This window comes from Protopterus annectens, chromosome 16.part0 (assembly GCF_019279795.1).
Source record: "Protopterus annectens isolate FY-2018-M chromosome 16.part0, PAN1.0, whole genome shotgun sequence".
In the NCBI taxonomy this organism is placed as follows: Eukaryota; Metazoa; Chordata; order Ceratodontiformes; family Protopteridae; genus Protopterus; species Protopterus annectens.
In genome coordinates, this window is record NC_056750.1 from 646,033,216 (window position 1) to 646,056,907 (window position 23,692).

Below are 23,692 nucleotides of genomic sequence, written 5' to 3' on the forward strand. Positions count from 1 at the left end.
TTGTGTTTACAAAATCCAGAAATCTGTGTGCATGTACATTTGATGTTGTATAGGATTCCCAGTTAATAATGGGGTAATTAAAGTCACCCATGAATATGGCATTGGGATGGATGGCTAGTGTTTCTAATAAGTTTAAATACATGGTATGGATTTCCTGGATCATAGAGGGGGACCTATAGTTTGCAAGGAAGTGGTATTGGATTTTGCCTATGGTGATTTGAACAGGGAGCAGCTCAAGTGCATTGTTCTGATTTACCAGCCTTGAACTATATTTATCTTTGATGTAATAGAGACACCTCCACCTTTAGTACCTCCCTGTGAAGTAGCTGGCCTAAATGTGTGGAAGGCATTATAACCTAGCACTGTTGGTGTGCTCTCTGCGGCTTTAAACCATGTCTCAGTGACCACACAGACATCAGTATTCTTTAGGGTAAAGAGGGCTTCTAGGAAGAGGAGTTTTTTGTTTGGACTCCTAGCACTGAGCAGTAATACCTTTAGATTTTCTTGGTTTTGATTTGCCATGTCAGTAGTACTTTCCAGTTTGACATTGCCTAAAAAGAGCACTATGGGGGAAGACATTGTTTTAGCTAATAATCGAAAGTCTAGAGGGAAAGGTGCAGAGCATCCCTGGCAAAGCAGCATGGTCTATTGACCATCTCCTTCCATGCTGACAAGTATTACACTCCCTTAGAATGACACCAGAAACTAAGCCAGTTATTAAAGTCAATCAACTTTTGTTCATATTGTGGCATCATCCTTGGAGAAGATAAAATGCTGCTAAATGTTAGGCTCATACCAGCCTGAGACACATATTCCCAGAGCATCATGATGTCTCTCTTCATGTAGTCTAGGAAGGTACATCTCAGGTCATTTACTCCCACGTGGACTATGAGTCATATTGGTAATTGTGATCCAGTGACCTGAGTGCCTCCGTAATGTGGTGTATTCTAGCCCCTGATAAGTAACTAACTGTGACTTTCTCCTTACTTAGCTTGGTGAGAAGGACATCAGTGTGCCTCACGATTGGAGTCTCTAATGACTAGAATGTTGGATTGTGTGTTAACTTGCCTTATGGGCTTAGAGGTAGAGGCTCCATGAGATGTAGCTCTATGTGTTGAAGAGGGTGTTGTTCTGAAAGAGTGCATTTGGGGCTGCTGAGGGTATTTATGTGTACTTTGTCTGGGAGGTCTTTGTGGTTTAGGAAGGTTACAGTTAAGTCCCTCAGCATATGTGGGTCGATATGTCTGCTTTGAATTGTGCTTGATGAGTACAGCGTGTGTACTACTGACAACCTTATTGACATTAGGAGTACTTTTATGTGAGAGGTTTGCTTCCAGTGACATTGTGTAAATACATCTCTCCCATACCATATCAGTTTGTTTGAGAATTAACTGGTTGTTAGTAAACATGAGGCAATTTCTACATTGCCTCGGGAAGCTTGTATCCACCAAGCCTGTAACGGAGACAGTGAAAAGTTCATATCCATGGCAACAGACCCTTTTTTATTGCTTAGACAGTTGGAATAAGAATATCAATCACTAATGCTGTGTTATCACTTTCACTGACAGATTATTTTATTTATGTTTGTTTACTAGACATGGGGACTGGTCAATGATCCTTCTAACATTGACATTGGCTATTACCATTTCTAATCTGTTACAAACAACATAGAAATATAAATTATGGGTTGTTCAGAATAATGCAGTTAATCAGTCTAACTTTTAGAATGAGAGAGGGAAAAAATTAAGTGGACACAAGCTCCTTTATTAGTCTGCACCAAAAGAGAACCCTTAGTAGCCATCCAACCCCAATTCACCACTCCCTGTATCTCACAAATGAGAGAACTGTGGGCAGTATGGATGTCCAATTTCCTAACTTCTTTGTAGCCCTCTTGGTGGATATGGGCATCTTGAGACAATGTAGCAGTTGTCTCGTGTTTACTCACAACCACTTAATCCTTAAAGAATCAGACACAGTATGCAAGTAGTGTAATTAGTCAATGATACTGGAGGCTAAACCTTTGCATATAAGTGCAGAAATCACCTCACATAGCTTACAATACACACATGGACTAAAGTATGCTGTGGCAGTTAAAAGCAGGCTTCCAAAAGGACAAAGATTGCCTAGGCCACCCGTTGTCAAAGATATGCCTCAGCAAACCCAAAAAACACCACTTAACACTACCCATACTATCAGTCTCAGTAGAACCCCAAAAACTAAGCCCTTAAGACAAGCAAACACACTTCCCAGGATTCTCACCATAGGGGACTCCATTGTAAGATATATCAATGCCCTTCTAGCCAGGCTGAACAAGGAGAAAATAACAGTTAGTGGTGTATATGGAGCCAGGATCTGCTAAATCACATATGCACTCAAGTCATTATCCCACAGATACAAGTATGATTTATTATAATCTATGTAGGTGTAAATGACCTGAAATGTACCTCCTTGAACTATATGAAGAGATACATTAAGGAGCTTTCAGACTATGTGTTTCAGGCAGGTATGAGCCTAGCAATGAGCAACATATTGCCATCACTGAGGATTATGCCACTATATGAGCAAAACTGGCTGGCTTCCTGATGTCATTCTAAATGGATCCAATATTTGTCAGCTTGGAAGGACATGGTCAACAGACCACACTGCTTTGACAGGTATGGTCTGCACCTTTCACCTGTAGGCTACTTTCAAATACTGGCTAAAACTTTATCCACCCCATAATGCCTTTTTAGGCAATGCCAAATTGACAAACCTAATGACATAGCACAATTAACTTAACAGAACCTCAAGATGTTACTGCTCAATGCCAGGAGCCTAAAAAAATACACTCCTTCCAAGCCCTCCTCACATTCAAAAATATAGACATCTGTGCAGTTACCAAGACATGGTTTAAAGTGGCAGAGAGTACCTTGACAGTGCAAGTTTCCAGTGTCTTCCATACTTAGACCAGTAGCTGCACAGACAAGAATTAAAGGTTGATGTGTCTCAGTATACGTCAGTAACAAGCATGCCTCTAGTGTGGTCAAACAGGATGACATGCTGGAATTCATCCATGTGCAGATCACCATGGACATAAATCCTGTACTGTATACTAGCAAACTGTTGGTCGCAATCCATATCCCAAGAAGCTCACAATGCAAACCTGGATCTGCTGGAGACACTTACCATCCAATCTAACACCCTACTCTTGGGAGAATTTAAATACCCCTCTATAGACCTGGAATCCCACATGGCTTAAAATCTACAGGTACAGATATTCCTGAACTCTGTAAATACAAACATCTTTGACCACTAGAGGCTCCAACATACTGCACCTCGTGCTCACAGATATGGGAGAATGTTACTTTGTGTCAGTCCCAAGCCTGGATAAATGGGGAGGGTTGCATCAGGAAGGGCATCCGGCTTAAAATTTTGCCAAATCGTGCATGCGGACAACAGTACAGATATACATACCAGATCAGTCAAGGCCCTGGTTAACAACGACCGTCACCAGTACTGCTGGCCAACAGGGTACTGGCGGAAATTGGGCTACTGTTGGCCGAAGGAGGAGAAGAGGAGGAAGGCATACCCAAAGACAGGTAAAGGCTAGGACTGTGATAGTGAGGGTCAGAACTTTGAATGTTAGCAGTATGACTGGCATAGGGAGAGAGCTAGCTGATATGATGGACTGAAGGAAGGTTGGTATATTGTGTGTACAAGAGACCAGATGGAAGGAGAGCAAGGCTAGGTGTATTGGAGGTGGGTTCAAATTGTTTTATCATGGTGTGGATGAGAGGAGAAATGACATAGGGTTATCCTGAAGGAACAGTCATCCATGTGCAGATCACCATGGACAAAAATCCTGTACTGTATACTAGCAAACTGTTGGTCGCAATCCATTTCCCAAGAAGCTCACAATGCAAACCTGGATCTGCTGGAGACACTTACCATCCAATCTAACACCCTAGTGTTTTGGAGGTGAAAAGAGTGTCGGATAGAGTGATGTTTATGAAGCTGGAAATTGATGGTGTAATGATGAATGTTGTTAGTGCATATGTTCCACAAGTTGGGCATGCGATGGATGAAAACGAAAAATTTTGGAGTGAGTTGGATAAAGTGGTGATGACTGTACCCAAGGGTGAGAGACTGGTGACTGGAGCAGATTTCAGTGGGTATGTTGGTGAAGGGAACAGAGGAGATGAGGAAGTGATAGGTAAGTATGGTGTTAAGCAAAGGAATGCAGAAGGTCAGATGGTAGTGGATTTTGCGAAACATGGCTGTGGTGAATTCATATTTTAACAAGAGGGAGGAGCATAGGGTGAGATACAAGAGTGGAGGAAGATGCACACAGGTGGATTATATCTTATGTAGAAGAGCCAGTCTGAAGGAGATTGGAGACTGTAAAGTGGTGGCAGGGAAAAGTGAAGTTAGGCAGCATAGGATGGTGGTTTGTAGGATGACATTGATGATCAAGAAGAGGAGGATGAGTGTGAGGGTAGCACCAAGGATCAAATGGTGGAAATTGAAAAAGGGTAATTGTGAGGTGATGTTCAGGGAAGAATTAAGACAGGCACTGGGTGGCAGTGAGGAGTTACAGAATAGCTGGGTAACTTCAGCAGAGCTAGTAAGAGAGATGGCTAGAAAGGTGCTTGGTGTGACATCTGGAAAGAGGAAGGAGGACAAGGAGACCTGGTGGTGGAATGAAGAAGTACAGGAGAGTATACGGAGAAAGAGGCTGGCAAAGAAGAAGTGGGATTGTCAGGGAGATGAAGAAAGTAGACAAGTTTAAGGAGATGAGGTGCATGGCAAAGAGAGAGGTGGCAAAGGCTAAGGATAAGGCGTATGAAGAGTAGTATGAAAGGATGGATACCAAGGAGGGAGAAAAGGACCTGTACCAATTGGCTAGACAGAGGGACCAAGCTAGTAAAGATGTGCAACAGGTAAGGGTGATAAAGGATAATGAGGGAAACATACTCACAAGTGAGGAGAGTGTGTTGAGCAGATGAAAAGAGTACTTTGAGGGGTTGATGAATGAAGAGAATGAGAGGGAGAGAAGGTTGGATGATGTGCGGATAGTGAATCATGCAGTGCAGTGGATTAGCAAGGAGGAAGTAAGGATAGCTATGAAGAGGATGAAGAATGGAAAGGCTGTTGGTCCAGATGACATACCTGTGGAAGCATGGAGGTGTTTAGGTGAAATGGCAGTGGAGTTTTTAACTAGATTGTTTAAAGAAATCTTGGAAAGTGAGAGGATGCCTGAGGAATGGAGAAAAATTGTTTTGGTACCGATTTTTAAGAATAAGGTTGATGTGCAGAGCTGTAGTAACTACAGAGGGATTAAATTGATCAGTCACAGCATGAAGTTATAGGAAAGAGTAGTAGAAGCTAGGTTAAAAAGGGAGGTGATGATTAGTGATCAGCAGTATGGTTTCATGCCAGGAAAGAGCACTACAGATGCAATGTTTGCTCTGAGAGTGTCGATGGAGAAGTACAGAGAAGGTCAGAAGAAGTTGCATTGTGTCTTTGTGGAATTAGAGAAAGCATATGACGGGGTGCCTAGAGAGGAGTTATGGTATTGTATGAGGAAGTTGGGAGTATCAGAGAAGTATGTAAGAGTGGTACAGGAGGTCTGCAGTGGGAGTGACGGATGCATTTAAGGTGGAGGTGGGGTTACATCAAGGATCAGCTCTGAGCCCTTTCTTATTTGCAATGGTGATGGACAGGTTGAGAGACGAGATCAGACAGGAGTCCCCGTGGACTATGATGTTTGCAGTTGACATTGTGATCAGTGAGAGTAGGGAACAGGTGGAGGAGACCCTGGAGAGGTGGAGATATGCTCTAGAGAGAAGAGGAATGAAGGTCAGCAGGACTAAGACAGAATATGTGTGTGTGAATGAGAGGGAGGATAGAGGAATGGTGAGGATGCAGGGAGTAGAGGTGGCGAAGGTGAATGCATTTAAATACTTGGGATCAAAGGTTTAGAGTAATAGTGAGTGTGGAAGAGAGTGCAGGCAGGGTGGAGTTGGTGGAGACGGGTACCAGTAAGAGTGAAAGGGAAGGTCTACAAGATGGTGGTGAGACAAGCTATGTTATATGGGCTGGAGACAATGGCACTGACGAAAAGACAGGAATCAGAGCTGGAGGTGGCAGAGTTAAAGATATTAAGATTTGCACTGGATGTGACTAGGATGTACAGGATTAGGAATCAGTATATATCATCCAACCTTCTCTCTCTCTCTCTGTCTCTCATTCTCTTTCTTCATCAGCCCCTCAAAGTACTCTTTCCATCTGTTCAACACACTCACCTCACTTATGAGTACATTTCCTGTGTTATCCTTTATCACCCTAACCTGCTGCACATCTTTCCCAGCTCCGTCCTTCTGTTAGCCAATCAGTACAGGTCCTTTCCTCCCTCCTTAGTGTCCAACCTTTCCTACAACTCGTCACATGCCTTATCCTTAGCCACCTCTGTTCACCATACACCTCATCTTCTTTTACTCCTGTCTACTTTCTTCATCTCTCTGATAATCTCACTTCTTCACCAACCTCTTCTCCTGTACACTCTCCTGTGCTTCCTCATTACACCACTATGTATCCTTGTCCTCCTTCCTCTGTCCAGATGTCACACTAAGCAACTTTCTACCTGTCTCCCTTACCACCTCTGCTGTGGCTGCCCAGCTATCTAGTAACTCTTCACTGCCACCCACTGCCTGTCTTAACTCTTCCCTGAACTCTACCTTACAGTTATCCTTTTTCAACTTCCACCATTTGATCCTTGACACTGCCCTCACTCTCCTCCTCTTCTTAATCATCAACATCATCCTACACACCACCATCCTCTGCTGCCTAACTATGCTTTCCCCGTCACCACTTTGCAGTCTCCAATCTCCTTCAGACCGGCCCTCTTGCATAGGATATAATCCACTTGTGTGCATCTTCCTCCACTCTTGTATGTCACACTATGCTCTTCCTTCATCTTAAAATATGTATTCACCACAGCCATGTCCATCCTTTTCACAAAATCCACTACCATCTGACCTGTTGCATTTTTGTCCTTCACACCATACCTACCCATCACCTCCTCACCCCCTCTGTTCCCTTCACCAACATGCATATTGATATCCACTGCAGTCACCAATCTCTCACCCTTGGGTACACTCTCTGCCACTTCATCCAACTTGCCATTTTAGGAGTGTGGAAGTGAGGGTTGAGTAATGATGGACTGCAAAATATTAGCATGATATATTATATTGTCTTACCTACATTACAGTACGGCAGATAAAATAACAATAACATAAAAAGTTACTAATTCAGACATATTTCTACAGCACTGAAATGTAGCAAGCTCGTCAAAATTGCTAGAATTTGAATAATTTTGCTTCAATTAAGCAAAATTTTACATTGATGTTATCGATGACAATTGCAGTTTAAAACAGTCAATAGCCAGTAGCTATTTTGTTGCATTCAATGAAACTCTTATGAACTCTCAGAGTTAACACTTGAACAAAATAGCAGCAAATGTAAGGTTATGATTTATAACCTGTCAGTGTTTTCTTTAAAACTGATAAATGGATAATGTCTGACAGAAAGTTAATCATCCCTTTGGTCTGATATCAGGGTCTGTGTCATCAGTAAAAGTTGTAGATAATAGTAATGTGCTCTGCAGTCTTTCTGTCAACAAATGATGATGTATCTCTAAAATTTAAAGAAAAAACTCAGTATAATAAAGTAAGCTTCCATACCTCCGTGTAAAAGTACCATCAAACTGCCCTGCAGTCAATTCAGTATTGGTTCCTACGGTAGTGGGAATCATGCTTAGGGGCTTATACATCTGGGAAAATGTATTAGAGCAGGCTGTTGTAACTACAATTTGTGATGCAGATGTAATAAATAAAGTATAACAGAATGCATTATAGAGGGAGTAGGATTACTCAAACACAAAAACGGTAATAATTTCCAGCATTTTAATCAATTTCAAGTCATGTACCTATACATACAGACCCATTTACAAACAAGGAAATGAATCATTCTTATAAGATTAGAGTTACTCAACAATTTACCTTATCTCTGAGAAAAACAAAATGTTTTAAATAAGCCTCACACTGCTTCAGTTTTGGAGACTTTGTACTGAGTCTACAATGATATAGATTGTAAAACAAATGTATTTTATCTTTTTAGTTTATGTAGTGTATGCATCATCATCTTATTCCTTCGTTTTAAAAGTAACAATTCTGTCTCACCTTCAGCGTGCACGCCATGATATTCTAGGAAGAAGGCATGGGGTTTGATTTTATACATTGCTGCCTATAACTTCTCAGTACAGAAAAAGGACTGGAGCCCTAACTTACATTGCACAAGTAGGGGGAAGGTATGAATTTCAGCCCTCGATATGACCACACTCATACATTCTTGTCTGACGGGCAGGGGGGCTCAGGTGTTTCAACTTAAAATGCAAGGATTCCTGTGCTGTGTGTGTGTGTGTGTGTGTGTGTGTGTGTGTGTGTGTGTGTGTGTGTGTGTGTGTGTGTGTGTGTGTGTGTGTGTGTGTGTGTGTGTGTGTGTGTGTGTGTGTGTGTGTGTGTGTGTGTGTGTGTGTGTGTGTGTGTGTGTCTCTTTGTCAAGACTTTGTGCCAGTCAACCAGGTAGACTGTCAGTTTTCAACATTTTCACTCAATCAGTACAATGTTTGAAACTGTAAGGGAAAAAGACCTAAATTCAGACATACTTTCATTTATTGTTGTTAATCAGCTAGATGTTACCAAATGTTTTCTGATATAAAGCCTTTTAATACAGTATTTTTTTTTCTTATTACATGTTGCTCAGCTTTAACTTTTATACTCGTCTAATAAAATACTATCCAGTATCTAATCAAAAATTGAGAGCACTTGTTAGATATAAGTTGATATCTCTTATATTTCAGTTAACATCCAAATCATATTTAAAAAAAAAAAAAATAATCCATCTTCATTCAAATCTTTTCAACAAGTCATGTAAAAATACCAACGAACAGTCTAATAGACGAAACATATGTAATCAGCATAACACTAGCATGACTGTTGTATTTTCATCACAACTTGCTGGCAGATCACTATAATGCCTCAAATGTATAATCTCCTTTGCGTTATACAAAATGACATTGACAAAACCTTTTGTATTTTGTCATGATTTAGAATGCACTGCCATGCCTATAGAATCATTGATGAGCTACATGCCCCCCACCTGTTAACATAATACTATACCTTGTCCATTACCCATATAAAGGAGACAATTTTAATCTAGCACAATTCCCTCAATAATTTTGTTTTCCAGCACCCAGCCCACAGACAAACTGTCTGATCTGTGTTCAGTAATGTGTGTTGAGCTCTGAACATGCCTAGTCAAGTGTACCTTTTATCAATGCAATTATTCAATAATCGACAACAGACATTTTTCAAATGTAAAATGTAATTATATAAAATCATATATATGTAATACTTGATGTGTTTATTAATAATCACAGTATCACATTCAGTACAGACTTGAGCATTAAAATAATAAGCATATATAAATTTTCATGTACCATAGCAAAACAATTTTGCACATATAAAAATAATCCCAACTCGTATTATATTAGGAGTGTATATTAAAAATCTCCTTGAAAATATAAAAAGAGGTATATTAACATTCATATGCACGTAACCAAAGAAGAGGATGGTTCCTTAGTCAGAAAATATATAAAAGAGAACATCTCATTTCACTGTAACAAAGAGCAAATTAACCATGTAATAAACCCAACACAATTCACAACAAAGTCATACACACTTCCTTCATCCCTTGAATCCAGTTATTTATAATGCAGTTATGGAGATTTACAGTTACCATTTGATAAAAAGACATGAATTTCCTATGTGATTGTACAATGAGATTTAATCTATTTCATATCATGCTGATTCCCACTGATGTAGGGGCCTACTCCCAGGAGTGATTGCTGCAGTTAGGTTATGCCACAGCAAGGACCAGGTCTGAACACACACATCAAAAAGGTAGAGATAATATCCATGAAGGAGATATATTTTAGTAAAAATATACAGCTAAAGATTAAGACATGTATCTCTTTAGTCCAATAATCTCTAATTAAGTTGTCTAACATGCATTATAAGCATGTTCCACTGGTTCAAGGGCATACTCCACTCAGCTGGGAACCACCCAACCCCCAAAGAAATGGGTTTCCCCAGGAAATATGACCTATTCATTAAAAGCTTAGATGTCAGAAATAAACTTCTTAAAACCCTAAACTAAAACTCCTTAACACAAATTCCAAGTAAAACTCAATACAAAATCCAAATAATCTTTCAAAACCTGCCAGAGTTATAGTCACTATAGTTTTCCTGGCTTTTAGGTTTTCAAACCAACAGAACAATGCTGTACCCAATGCCGTCTGTAGTGGAATGAGAAAATATACATTCCATTAGCAGCAGGATTGCTGCTTCTCCCCTCAACCATACAGAACCGGGGCATTAAAGCAGTACTGGGCAGTACATCTCTTACATTCCATTTAGTGTTCTATGAAATTTTAGTTGTAAGGGTCAAAAATACATGATTTACATAAAATGTTTTCAATCTTATTTGAAAACTCACTAATTCAGGTTAATTTTAACAGAAGAACAGTCTTGAAAATTACATTAGTTACACTCAGTTCAGTTTGATGTAAATTTCAAAACCGCATATACAGACAGGGTTTATATTAATTTATCAAATTACTGTTTGTTGAAGCTGGGAATGTTGAAATAAGAACATCAAAACTTAAAAACATTGCAAGACATAAGTATCACAATCCACATCATCAAACAGAAGACAGGCTGCTTGTCTCCCCTTTGATGATGTGGATTATGATACTTGCATTTTGTAATGTTTTTAATGTTCTTGTCTCAGCGTTCCTGGGTTCAACAGAATAGTAATTTGATAAATTAATATAAACCCATGCAAACGATATATAAAATATTTACACAATAAATAATGAGTTCAACAAAGAATAAACAGCATATTATGGATAGATTCTGATCTAAATAATTTTATTAAACATGATCATGTGTGCCCAAATTATAAAGACAATATTGCAAAAATCTGAAACTATGTCTGCAGACCCTGGACAAGTTTCTTTGGGACAGTTTACTGCTAATAACCTAGTATGGAACATATTGGGTGATCTTGTCTGTAGCTATCTTTATACAAATGAACCAAGCCATAAACATTGTAAAAAACTATTTTAGCACAACCTCATATATCAACTGAAACTTCAGATTATTCACTTTGCATTCATGTTAACTCCATGGAAGGGAGCTCTTTGCTTAGACATTTGAGAAGAGAATTCATTATCAAAAATTCTCCTTTTACCCAGGTAACATATTTTACCCTGTTGCCATAGTTGCTGTAAAATTTGTTCTGCAAAATACCAAGACTGAAAGTATACTACATTTCCAAAGATGGCAAACGAATAGTCTCAAATTCAGTGCAAAAAACTTTACATACAATTTCTACATTTATAGATTCATAGGTTTATACTAGGCTATCTGCCCTAAGGCATTTATAAGCCTAGCCCAAATTTTTGTGGCTTACGCCACCCCTTATATGAAAAAATACTGTGCCCATTAGTTTGTTGTGCCTCTGTCCAGCAGTGACACAGAGATGATTCCCGGGTAAACCTACGATCTCCCATCCACAGGTCTAGATTTCTCTTGAACAGAGTCAGCGAGGTGCTCTGCCTCACATGGACTGGGATTTTATTCCACAGCATAGGGAGTCTCTGAGTGATAAATCTATCCCTCCAGCACGTCCTATTTATATCGTGCTAAGGTTTAAGTCGCTTGCTCTAGTGGTTTTGGTGGATTTGGATTTTTGAGGTGGAGCATGTCCATTAATTCCGGGTTGGACATGGCCTTGTATGTCAGGCACATGTCACCTCTGAGCAGACGGTATGTGACTGAATAGAGCTGGAGTTTCTTCAATCTGGCAGCATATGACAGATTTTGGAGTCCCTTTATCCTTTTGGTGAGGAACTTTTGGGGTCTCTCCAATTGCTGCAGATGTCGGGTGAGATACATCCCGAATGGGGCATTGTACTCGATCATTGGTCTGATAAGTGAAGAGTACAGGGAACAATGACCTCACTAGATCTGCATGTGAATCCCTTCATGATCAGGTGGGCAATGTAGAAGGTCTTTCTAACCACTTTAGCAACGTGAGTGTCAAAAGAAAGGCCACTGTCAACCTGGGTCCCCAGGTCCCTGATAACCTCTTCTGTGCTTAGTGGATTGCCACCTATATGGTAGCTTGGGGTTACCTTGTTTTAAGGGTCCGAAGGGTATGACTATACATTTTTTGGCGTTTAACTTCAGGCCATGGCTCTGGCACCAGCTATCTGTTTCTGTGAGTCCCTTCTGAAGGATATCCGTGTCCGATGCACTTTCCACTATGGCGCCCAGTTTGCAGTCATCTGCAAACTTTGTCAGCCAAAGTCCTCCCATGTTGGCCTGTACTTCTGAGAAGTAGATGCCAAACAATAGGGGGCCAAGGACCGAGCCCTGTGGGACACCACTTGTGACCGGCTTAGAGTCTTGACATAGCGCCAGCAACTCTAACCCTGTGGGTTCTGTCCTTAAGCCAGTTTGCAACCCATCTTGTGACATATGGGTTTACATTTAAGATGGTAAGTTTTCTACAATACCCGAGTGGGGTATTGTGTGAAGCCCTTGCAAGGTCAAGGTAGGCTGTATGGACTGCCTTTCCCTCATCAATGGCCTTGGTGACTGTTTCGAAGAAGTCGACCAAGTTCAAAAGGCATGATTTTCCCTTGACAAAGCCAAACTGGGTCGGGTCCAATGTCTGCAAGTCCCCTATATCTTTGTTTATGAGCTCCATTATGATCCTCTCCATAGCTTTGCAGACTAGACTTGTTAAGCTTATGGGCGGTAATTACCAGGGTCGTGGAGCGCCGCCTTTGTGGAGTGGGAGCAGCATTGTCGTACGCCACTCCTTGGGCACGTATCCTGTGGTAAGGCTGAGATTAAACAGCTGCCTTATGTGCAGGTTTAATTCCTCATTTAGCTCGTGTAGCACACAGCCAGGGACACCATCGGTCCCATTGATGCTGTGTTTTTAGCTTTAGAGAGCAGCTTTCACCTGCGCATTTGAGATGTCCGGGAGGCTACACTCGGCTGGGATAGTTATCTCTCCTTTAGGGGAGGGGGTGAAGTTTGCACTGAACCTGTCTGCCAGTATGTTGGCAATGTCTGTGGGTTCAGTGATTTTGTATCATTTTGGACTAATTCTGAGCATATCTGGGAGTTTCCACCCAGGTTCCTAACATAGCTGAAAAAGGCCTTATGATTGTCCTTTGAATCCATGGCAATTTTTCTCAAAATTGGCCTTAGTTGATTTTATGAGTGCGTATTTTTTACTAATAATGATCAGGGGTGACTTCCTTTTATGGATTTTGTTCTATCATGTAATAGCTTTCTCCTCTTATTGTAAAGTTTGTTAATGGCTGGGGTCCACCAGACTGGACGTTTGCCCTTTGTGGAAAGAGTCTTGGTTTTATTTGGGATTGCCTGATCCATGCAGTCCTGGAGGTGTTCATAGAAGGCATTTGTAAGGGCTTCCGCAGCTTGGGTTGTGGTTTCCACTGGCTCAGGGGCCTTGAAGGATACCACACCAGTCTTGAGTAGTGTGAAGTTTGCTTTAGAGGTTCTTCACTATGGTCTTTTTGTTTGGGGTGGGGCGGGATGTGGATTTCCAGTGAGATTAGTTTATGATCAGATCTCACCAATGAGGGATATACTTCGGGTGTGGAGCATTTTGTCCCCATGTTTGTGACAGTGAGATCTAGTATATTTTCTCCTCTCATGGGAACAGTGACTAGCTGTTCCATGGCATTTGAATTTATGAACTCCAGGAACCGTTGGGCTAGAAAGTTAGGGCTTGAGTAATGTTCCCAGTCTATATTCGGGTAGTTGAAGTCACCCAATATGATGGTGTTTGGAGATACATTTATACCCTCCAGTGTCTTCAGGAAGGCTGTGTGGGGGTCCTGAGTTTGAGAGGGTGGCCTGTAGCATGCTACAATTTGTAGAGCAGTTTTGCCTATGGTTAGTTGCACCTGGATGGTTTCCGCTTCGTGCGTTGCCACCAACCTGGAGGTGTGGGTATCCTTTATGAATATGGATACACCCCTCCTTTTGTGGTGTGGTCCGGGTTTTGGGGCGGGCATGATATGAGGTAAAACCTAATAGTGCCGGGTGCTCTCAGGAGCCTTGAACCAGGTTTCAGTTACAGCACAGACATCGATGTTCTCCATACTGAGAAGGGCCTCGAGTGCGTGCATTTTGAGATTTAGACTTCTGGCATTGAGCAGCATTACCCTCAGTTTCTTCCCATTTTTGTTTTCTAGGGTGGTAGGTTTAGAATTTGAGCCTTGCCTAAAAAAGGCACTATGGGGGTGGCAAGAGCCTTAGCCAATATCCGGAATCCCAGGGGTGACAGGTGCAAGCCGTCCCTTGCGAAGCAGCGTGGCTTGTCAAGTTGTTGTTCAAGTCCACTCGACTAGCTTGCCTTCAACAAACACATTAAGTACAAAGCTGCTCAACATTTTCCATCAATTTTTTTCTCCAGTCTCACCAGTTTGGGTACAAGTGTCAGTAATCTCACTTGGATATACAGAATAAGGTAGCCCAACAGGTAACTGTTTGACATATTGGGCCCTGTTAGATCAAATCCCAAAATATTGTGACTAAATAGCTGAAAGATTGAACTAAAGTATACTAAGTATGAGATGCCATTCTTAGGATATTCCCTTTTCTCCAAGGTATACTGATCCCAGAGTTGGTATATATAAGTTTGGGAGGTGTGAGGGGGGTGGAAAAGAAGTTTAAAGAAGATGAGAGATTTCAAAGATATGCTGTTCTGTGTTTTCTGTCTTTTATTTTTTGCTTGTCAGCACTCAGCATTTCATGTGCTAACATTTCAGTAGGGAGCCCTTTCAGCATTTTATTTTTCAACTTCAAAGACCAAATTGTATCTAGAGTAATATACCTTTCTTAGCATCAAGTTTCCGATATTATTGAAAATTGTGATTATTTGCCGTTAATTTTTTTCACCTCCTTAAGGACTAATACCAAAAACGTTTACACCATTGCACCAAACGCAGTAGTATCAACTCCATCTTAGTCATTAGCCTCCATGACGATGCAACAGCATGGTGATAACTCACTTCAGAACAACTGAAAAATCCATCAGTATAATTATCAAAATAACAACCATAGTCACAAAATATCTGGCCATTGTAAAGTCTTTAGACTCAAAAATCAAATTAACCACTATTATGAACTCAAAGTCTTATTAATTATCAGTTTATAATAAGGACAGAGAGATTAGAGAACACACCTTTCTGTGGGAAACACAACATCTCCTTTACAAGTCTCACTTATTCTGTAGATGATTAATTTTTTTTTCCAGTCTTCCATATTTCTTTACATTCTCAGTAACTGTGGATCCACTGCAGACCACTGAGGTAATACAGAGGGAAATAAAAATGTGCGCTAATCATTGACATTAACTTTGCCTCACTTCAGATTTTAAACATAGCATCCATTCTAAAAATACATCCTTACTAAAACATTGGATCAGTAGCTAGCTAGTGTGAAGTTGATTAGAGTTTATACTCTATACATCTCCACTCTCTCTCTCTCAATGTTATTTAGAGAACACACAGTGAAACTGATGGCTTTACTTCTGGTACTTTATGCTGTCCAGGCAATGCCTTTACTGAGTCTGATCTTCAACCTTAAAATAGTTACACCAGTAAAATTGTCTATTTCTTACTAACTATGTAAATGGTCCTTGCAGATATAGTCCAGTTAACTCCAGTGAAATATTATTATCAGATCTCTGTGAAATATGCTGATATACATTTATGTCTGCTCAAAGACAAGTATAACTAAATAAATCATAAAATGTCAAAGCATTTCATTATGATTTAGCAAAACCTGTCTGTAAACCTTTTCTCCTTTCTGAATAAATCACAACTGAAAAATGTACCATACTTCATTAGGAATCCTGAATTTTTTTTTTCTGTGTCACAAACCCAGTTTTGCATGAATCACTCAGGAGTAGGATTTCAAGTTTTATTGTCTGGATAATAAAACCTCTTTTAAGCGGTGTAGATACACTTTGACAAGTATATAATTTCTTTTGACTAATTGATATGAAACTGCAGTCTTCCCAGCAGGCACGTTTTAATTTTATGGACTCAGTTTCTCTAATAAACTTTCACAACTGTTAATTTTACTTAGCAAGATGCTTTCATTAATTAAGAAGAATGGTTATTACATGCTGGAAAAGGAAAGTTAGCAAATAAATATAATCAGAGAGCTGTAAGTCATTTCATTATTCTTCTGAATTTGTTTCTGTGCTTTCCATTATGGGATAAAAGAATAAAATTAGCTTACGGTGATTATTACAGGACATAAAACAATTGTGGTTCATATTTGCCAGTGTGGATATTTTTTAGCCTGCAATGTTCTCATGTATATTTGTATACACACATTTAACATATAAAAATATTAATCAGCACCATTTTTGGATGTTCAATAAGTTCCTTAATCATGACCCTTGGGAATTTGTCACTGTGTCCCAAATATCTTACATCTTTACACAATTAACCATCTTCTTTGGGGCACATGGCCTGTAGGGAATAACTTTGCCCCTCAACTATTTCTTTTATCTCTGTAGGAGGGGATATGTTGGTGCAGGTGTGAAATTTGGGAATTAAACTGAACTGTTCTGAAAGCTATAAACATTACCACACAAAAATGAAAATCTGATATTACTTCCTTCGTCTTTAACAATTACAGTGAGATGAAATTTTTGCCTGCACAGGTGTCAGTAAAATCTCATGCAATAAAAATAGTTAACAGTGTTAATGCCTTAGAAATGCACTGTTCCTTTTTTCACTTAATACCTCTTTCCAAAGCTAATATGTAAGGGGAAAAAAATAATCAGGGGAGCCAATAACTTTCTCCCCTTCACTCAGACTTTGGTGTTTAGTATATGCCTACAAATGTATGTGAAAATAATACAAGATAAAAATATCCAAAATAGTAAACATAAAGCCATAATTGTTCCATTTCCTCTCAGATTCTGCATTGTATTTATATCTTTGCATGCGAGATATTTTTCTTTAATTGAATTCCTTTTCATCTTGTACTAATCCATTTTGTTTAATTTCATTAAGAGGGTAGTTTTATACTGGAATTGTTATATCCTTGCTTTATTAAAATATACATTTCTTTAAAAAGGGGGTAAAAATGATTAATAAATGCAGTTGGTATTTATTTTTAGAAATGGGACTTGCCCCTCTGATGATGATTATTCCATATAGGAATGATTTGTAAAAGTGTATTAGGTTTCTAACTTCTCTGAGCTCACAGCATCCCATAGAAGATTATTTTTTTCTGTTTTAGTTATTGCTCTTTTCCCATGGTGCTATGACCTTGGTCTGTGAGTTTTAAAGGAAGGGCCTGCAAAAGATTTTGTTTTCATCATGGTATATTTGCTTGTGTACTAACCAGCCACAAATACATGCGTCTGAAAGGTTTGTGCACTCTGGTTGTCATACCCGAGTAACTTTTCCCAGGGGATGGTGTTTTAAGGCATGCAGTCTTGTTCATAGGTTCATAGGTTCATAGGTTCATACTAGGCTATCTGCCCGAGGGCATTTACAAGCCTAGCCCATCGTTGTGGCTTACGCCACCCTTTAGTATGGGGAACTATACCCATTATTTTGCTGTGCCTCTGTCGAGCAGTGACACTGAGGTAATCCCTGGGGTATTTCTGCGATCTCCCATCCATTGGTCAAGATTTCTCTTGAACAAGGCCAGCGAGGTGCTCTGCCTCACATGTACCGGGATTTTGTTCCACAGCATAGGGAGTCTTTGGGTGATGAATCTATCCCTCCAGCCCCTATTAATAGCCGTGTCAAGGTTTAAGTCTCCGCCCTTGTGGCTCTGATGGATCTAGATTTTTGAGGTGAAGCATATTCATCAAATCTGGGTTTGACATGGCCTTGTATGATAGGCAAAGGTCACCTCTGAGCAATGATGGCGACTGAATAGAGCTGGAGTTCTTTCAGTCGGGCAGCATAGGACAGATTTTGAGACCCTTTATCCTTTTGGTGAGGAACTTTGTGGCCTCTCCAGCTGCTGCAAGTGTCGGGTCAGATACATTCCGAATGGGGCATTGTACTCCATCATTGGTCTGATGAGTGATGAGTAAAGGGAGACTATGACCTCCCTTGATCTAGATGAGAATCCCTTCATGATAAGGTGGGCAATGTAGAAGGTCTTCCTAACTACTTTAGCTACATGGGTGTCGAATGACAGACTACTATCAACCTGGGTCCCCAGGTCCCTGATAACTTCTTCTGTGCTCAGTGGATTTCCACCTATTTGGTAGCTAGGGGTAACCTTGTTTTTCCCGAAGGTATGACTATGCATTTTTGGCATTTAACTTTAGGCGTGGCTCTGGCACCAGTTATCCGTTTCTGTGAGACCCTTCTGAAGGATATCTGTGTCAGATGTGTTTTCTACTATGGCCCAGTTTGCAGTCATCTGCAAACTTTGTCAGCCATAACCCTCCTGTGTTTGCTTGTACTGGAAAAGTAGATGCCAAACAAGAGTGGGCCCAGGACTGAGCCCTGTGGGACACCACTTGTGACAGGCTTTGAGTCTGACATGGCGCCAGCAGCTCTGACCCTGTGGGTTCTGTCACTCAGCCAGTTTGCAACCCATCTTGTGATGTATGGGTTGACATTTAAGCTGATGAGTTTTTCAATGATACCCGAATGGGGTATTGTATCGAAGGCCTTAGCCAGATCGAGGTAGGCTGTATGGACTGCCTTTCCTCATCAATGGCTTTGGTGACTGTTTGAAAAAGTCAACCAAGTTTAAAAGGCATGATCTGCCTTTGACAAAGCCAAACTGGGTTGGATCCAAAGTCTGCAAATTCCTATGTCTTTATTTATGAGGTCCATTATGATCCTCTCCATGGCTTTGCAGATAAGGCTTGTCAACCTAATGGGCCGGTAATTTCCTGGGTCGGTGGAGGCACCGCCTTTGTGAAGTGGTACCACAGTTGCAGTGCGTCACTCCTTCGGTACGTATCCAGAGGTAAGACTTTGATTAAACAGCTGTCCTAGCTGTGGATTTAATTCCTCATTGAGTTCATGGAGCACACAGCCGGGGACACCATCAGGTCCCATGGATGCTGTGTTTTGCTTTGGAAAAAGCCGTTCTCCCTTGGGGGCTGGACATTTTTGGGCGGCTGCAATCGTTTCATATACATATCTATCCTTTTGGGGGAGAAGTTTGCACTGAACCTGTCAGCCAGTATGTTGGCAATGTCTGTAGGATCAGTAATCTTCACATCATTTTGAACTAGCTCTGAGCATATCTGGGAGTTTCCTCCCAGGTTTCTAACATAGCTAAAGAAGGCCTTATGATTGTCTTTTGAGTCTTTAGCTATTTTTCTCTCGAAATTTGCTTTGTGCTAGTATAATTGATCCTTACTGTGTTATAAACTTATACGCTTCTCTGTTATTTATTCAGTACAAGTTGAAGTGTGTATAGGTCATATTCATTATTTTTCCAAGGACTATTGGTGAGTATTACGTGAATTAATGTCAATGATTATTACAATTCCTTTATTTTTCTTTATTTTACAACTAGCTTACATACTAACTGTGAGTCCCATGCAGATATGACAACCTTGAAATTTATCAACTTTATTAATCTCATTTAAATGTGTTATGTAGTTTAGCATACCTATCTTTTATTTACAAACACTTTATCTCTCTCTTTTTTTAAGAATGATGGGAACTTTGTCATCTATGATGTAAATGACAAGGCACTTTGGTCAACTAAAACAGCAGGACAAGTTGATGCAGATAAAGTGATTTTACAGTTTGACAACAACCTGGTAATGTATACATACGGTGGCAAAGCATTGTGGTCATCACAAACAGCAAAACCTTATGGCAGTGAATGTGTCCTGGTTATGCAGAATGACGGAAATTTGGTCTTATACAGAACATCATGTGCCATGACACCCATTGATGCTATTTGGGCCTCAAGAACTGGGCAGAAGTGATGTTGTAAAGGTAAATTTAATGTAAAATTACTAGTAAACATAGCTTGAAGGCTAGGAGTAGCTCACAAGAGATAAATGACAAATGCAGCTGTATTTGTTTCTGTATTGTTCACCATGGATGTAGTCTGACTAAGGTAGAGACTCATAATGCATCAACATTCCAGTTGATATAGGAGTCTGTCAATCCAGGTTACAGTCTAAAGCTGTGTGTGCTTAGGGTTTATGCATCTAGTAGTATAAAAAACATAAAGTAGGGGATTCAATCAGCCAACCTTTTTTATTTTGTACAAAAAATGTTATGTAAGTTATAAAAGATTTTTTTTAATGAGTGTCTCTACCTATAATGCCAGCCTGTTACCCCCAATATAACATTGCAAGTATTCAGACACAGTATGTTGAAATGTACTCTTTGTTTTTTCCCCCTTTATTTACCAGTCACAAAAGGAGAGTGTTTGTTTTCACAACGTAATCATTGAAGTTTCATTTGTCTAGATCTAGTTAGTGTCTGTTAGATGTTTGGGGAATAGGTTGACTTTGAATTGACCTCTTTGTTGGGAGGATTGAATTCCAGAGTTTAACAACACAGTGACTGTAGAGAGTTTCTATGTCTATTATATGATCTATGGATAACTTTCTGATGAAGATTTTAGGATCCTAGTTCTCTGACTGGGTTATAGTTTTGGATAAGATGAGAAATAGATGACATTTGTATGGCTTAGCAACTTTTTTGTGTGATGTTTTTAAGTGTGTTTGAGATAATATGTTGTGTAGCTGTAGCCACTGGACTACTTGAAGTGCTATATATTGGTGGGTATTATTCAATACATTTGCAGCATATTTGGCTATCTTTATGCAAGCCTTGTCAATTGTGTGGAGCTGAGTTTTTTTGATGTTTGTGAATATATAGGGGATATAGATAGTAGGGATGAGTATATTAAAGAATGAAATGTATGTAGTAGGACCTGTTCAGTGAGGTAAAGTTTGCATTTATAAAGCATGCCTAATTTTTGAATACATCAGAGAAGTTTTTCAAGGATGGCTTCTCAGGATACATCTACAGTGACTGGATTGAAGGTAGTTAGGTATTGCGCCAACAAACAGAATGAGATCTTCGAGTGAGGTAACTTTTGAACCAATGGATTATGTGTATCACACGTCTACTTTTGTCAGTCTATGGAGCAATAGGTCATGGGAGACTATGTTGAAAGGTTTAGGTAGGCTGTGAGGAGGTGTTCATTTTATGTGTGCTAATACTATTTAGTAATGGCATTAATGCAGTAGGTTTAGGTAGTCTGTGAGGAGGTGTTCATTTTATGTGTGCTAATACTATTTAGTAATGTCATTAATGCAGTACCAGAACTATGTCCTGGATGAAATCCATGTTGAGTTGGTGGTGATAGTATATTATTCTCTGTGAGGTGTTGTAAGATTTGTTGCTGCATACATTTTCCACTACTTTAAAGAACATTGATAGTATGACAATTGGTCTGAAGTTAGATATGTCAGTTTTTTTATTCTGCCCCTAAAACTAGGTATTAGATAGGACTGCTTCCGGAGAATGTGTACATGTCGTTCCAAGACAACAGTATAGGTAACAGGATAAGCTACAGAGTTTTCTGCAATTTGAAAGTATTCTGCTGTGATATAATCTGGTTCTCGAGAGACAGATTTATGTTAATGTCTATTTTTTTGTGTTTGTTTGGTAAAGTGATACTGTAGTCTGCTTCTTCTGGTAATGAGTTTTGAATATTTCTTTTTCAGAGTTTTATTAGCTGGTTGGTGAAGTGATAGTATTGGTTGGGAACCTACCCCTAGTCACCTTACTTACATATGCTAACCTCAGTGGTACACAATACTTGACTCAAATCTCCTTGCCAAAAACTCTGTTTTGAGCTCACCATTGTAATGTTTCACCATACTGACATTTCAGGATTTTTCATTCAATATTAGAGTTTCAATGTCCAGCTGTCAACAAGTTACCAGTACCACTTAACAAGACATCCACACAGATCACATACATCACAAAATAACATTTGTCACCTTCCCTAGCCCTTATTCTAATCCTAACAATTGAACAGTCACATGTGCACTCTCAGTCATTATGTTGGAACCTTTGGTGTATCTGAAAGTTATAAGTTTAACATACGTATCTGCTTACCATGACAGGAAGCACATCACCTGCAGAAAAGCAAATTTTGATGGTGCTCCTTTTGTTCACTCCTGCACTTTGAAAAGACTACTTTTGACAACTTCAGACAGTAGAAATATCAGTCAAAGTGTATTTAACAGTGTACTGTACCCATATGTATACACATATGTATGTGTGTATATATATATATATATATATAGAGAGAGAGAGAGAGAGAGAGATATGTGTGTGTGTGTGTGTGTGTGTGTGTGTGTGTGTGTGTGTGTGTGTGTGTGTGTGTGTGTGTGTGTGTGTGTGTGCACATAAAAATATTATATATAACATGATGTTGTTGTTGTCTTTCAGCTTTTCCCAGTTAGGGGTCGCCATAGCGGAACTCTGGTCTGCTAATGATTGACAGTAGATTTTCATGAACGCTGAAGTGCCAGCTCAATGTTCAACCTTCAGCGAAGGCACGCCCATTTATGCATGTCTTTTGAATGCCCACCCAACTGTGGGGAGGACATGCAGACTCCACACAGAAGGCACTCCCTGCACTCCAGCCGAGAATCGAACGGGAGAACCTCTTGCTGTGAGACAACAACACTACCGCTGCACCACCACGGCTGTCATTATATATAACATGATAAAGGGTAAAAAGGTCTCATAGAAAAGGCAAAAAGCTAATAACAAACAGACCCCAGAAAATCTAGAATCTTCACTCTGTAATACCTAGAACTTCATTTGAAAACACACATATACATGTATACACAGGCATGTGTGTGTGTGTGTGTGTGTGTGTGTGTGTGTGTGTGTGTGTGTGTGTGTGTGGTGTGTATATGTATATATATATATATATATATATATATATATATATATATATATATGGGTCTATAACACATATTTCCGAAGTTACAGAACTTTGACTAGCTATAAAAAAATAAAAACACAAAATACAAAACACAAATGTAAAAATTGTTTTTTGCACCCCCCACTACTTAAATATACCAACTCCAAGATTGCACCACATTGAAGTGAATGGAAACTTCCGCTTATGGAGATTTCCATTCACACACTCGAATATTTACAATTTCGAATATATGGTCTTGACGATATGTCATCCGAAATTGTAAATGTTTGACTATGTGACATAGACCATATATATATATATATATATATATATATATATATATATATATATATATATATATATATATATATCTTATACACACACATACATATAACGAAGGTTTATTATATTTAGGAAATGAGTTAGTTTCAGGACAAGTGGCTTAACCATGTTCCCCAGTCCTCATGTATTAAACATATTCCAGCAACACTGCTTCCTATAATTTTCAGTATTCATTATTGTTTTCCATTGATTTCAGTAGGCTATGGCAACTGTAT

At 39.6% G+C, this 23,692-nt stretch overlaps 1 protein-coding gene across 2 annotated transcripts in view; it reads left to right on the top strand.

Annotated features, from left to right (window-relative positions):
* The window catches only part of LOC122790408 (mannose-specific lectin-like), a 230,592-nt gene that overhangs the window by 65,458 nt on the left and 141,442 nt on the right, over positions 1-23,692 (top strand). For both annotated transcript variants that reach the window (XM_044057926.1, XM_044057925.1), the window contains exon 3: positions 19,876-20,167. In XM_044057926.1, coding sequence (XP_043913861.1) covers positions 19,876-20,157 — 282 coding nt within the window. In that variant the 3' untranslated portion in view covers positions 20,158-20,167. The remainder of the gene's footprint in view (positions 1-19,875; positions 20,168-23,692) is intronic.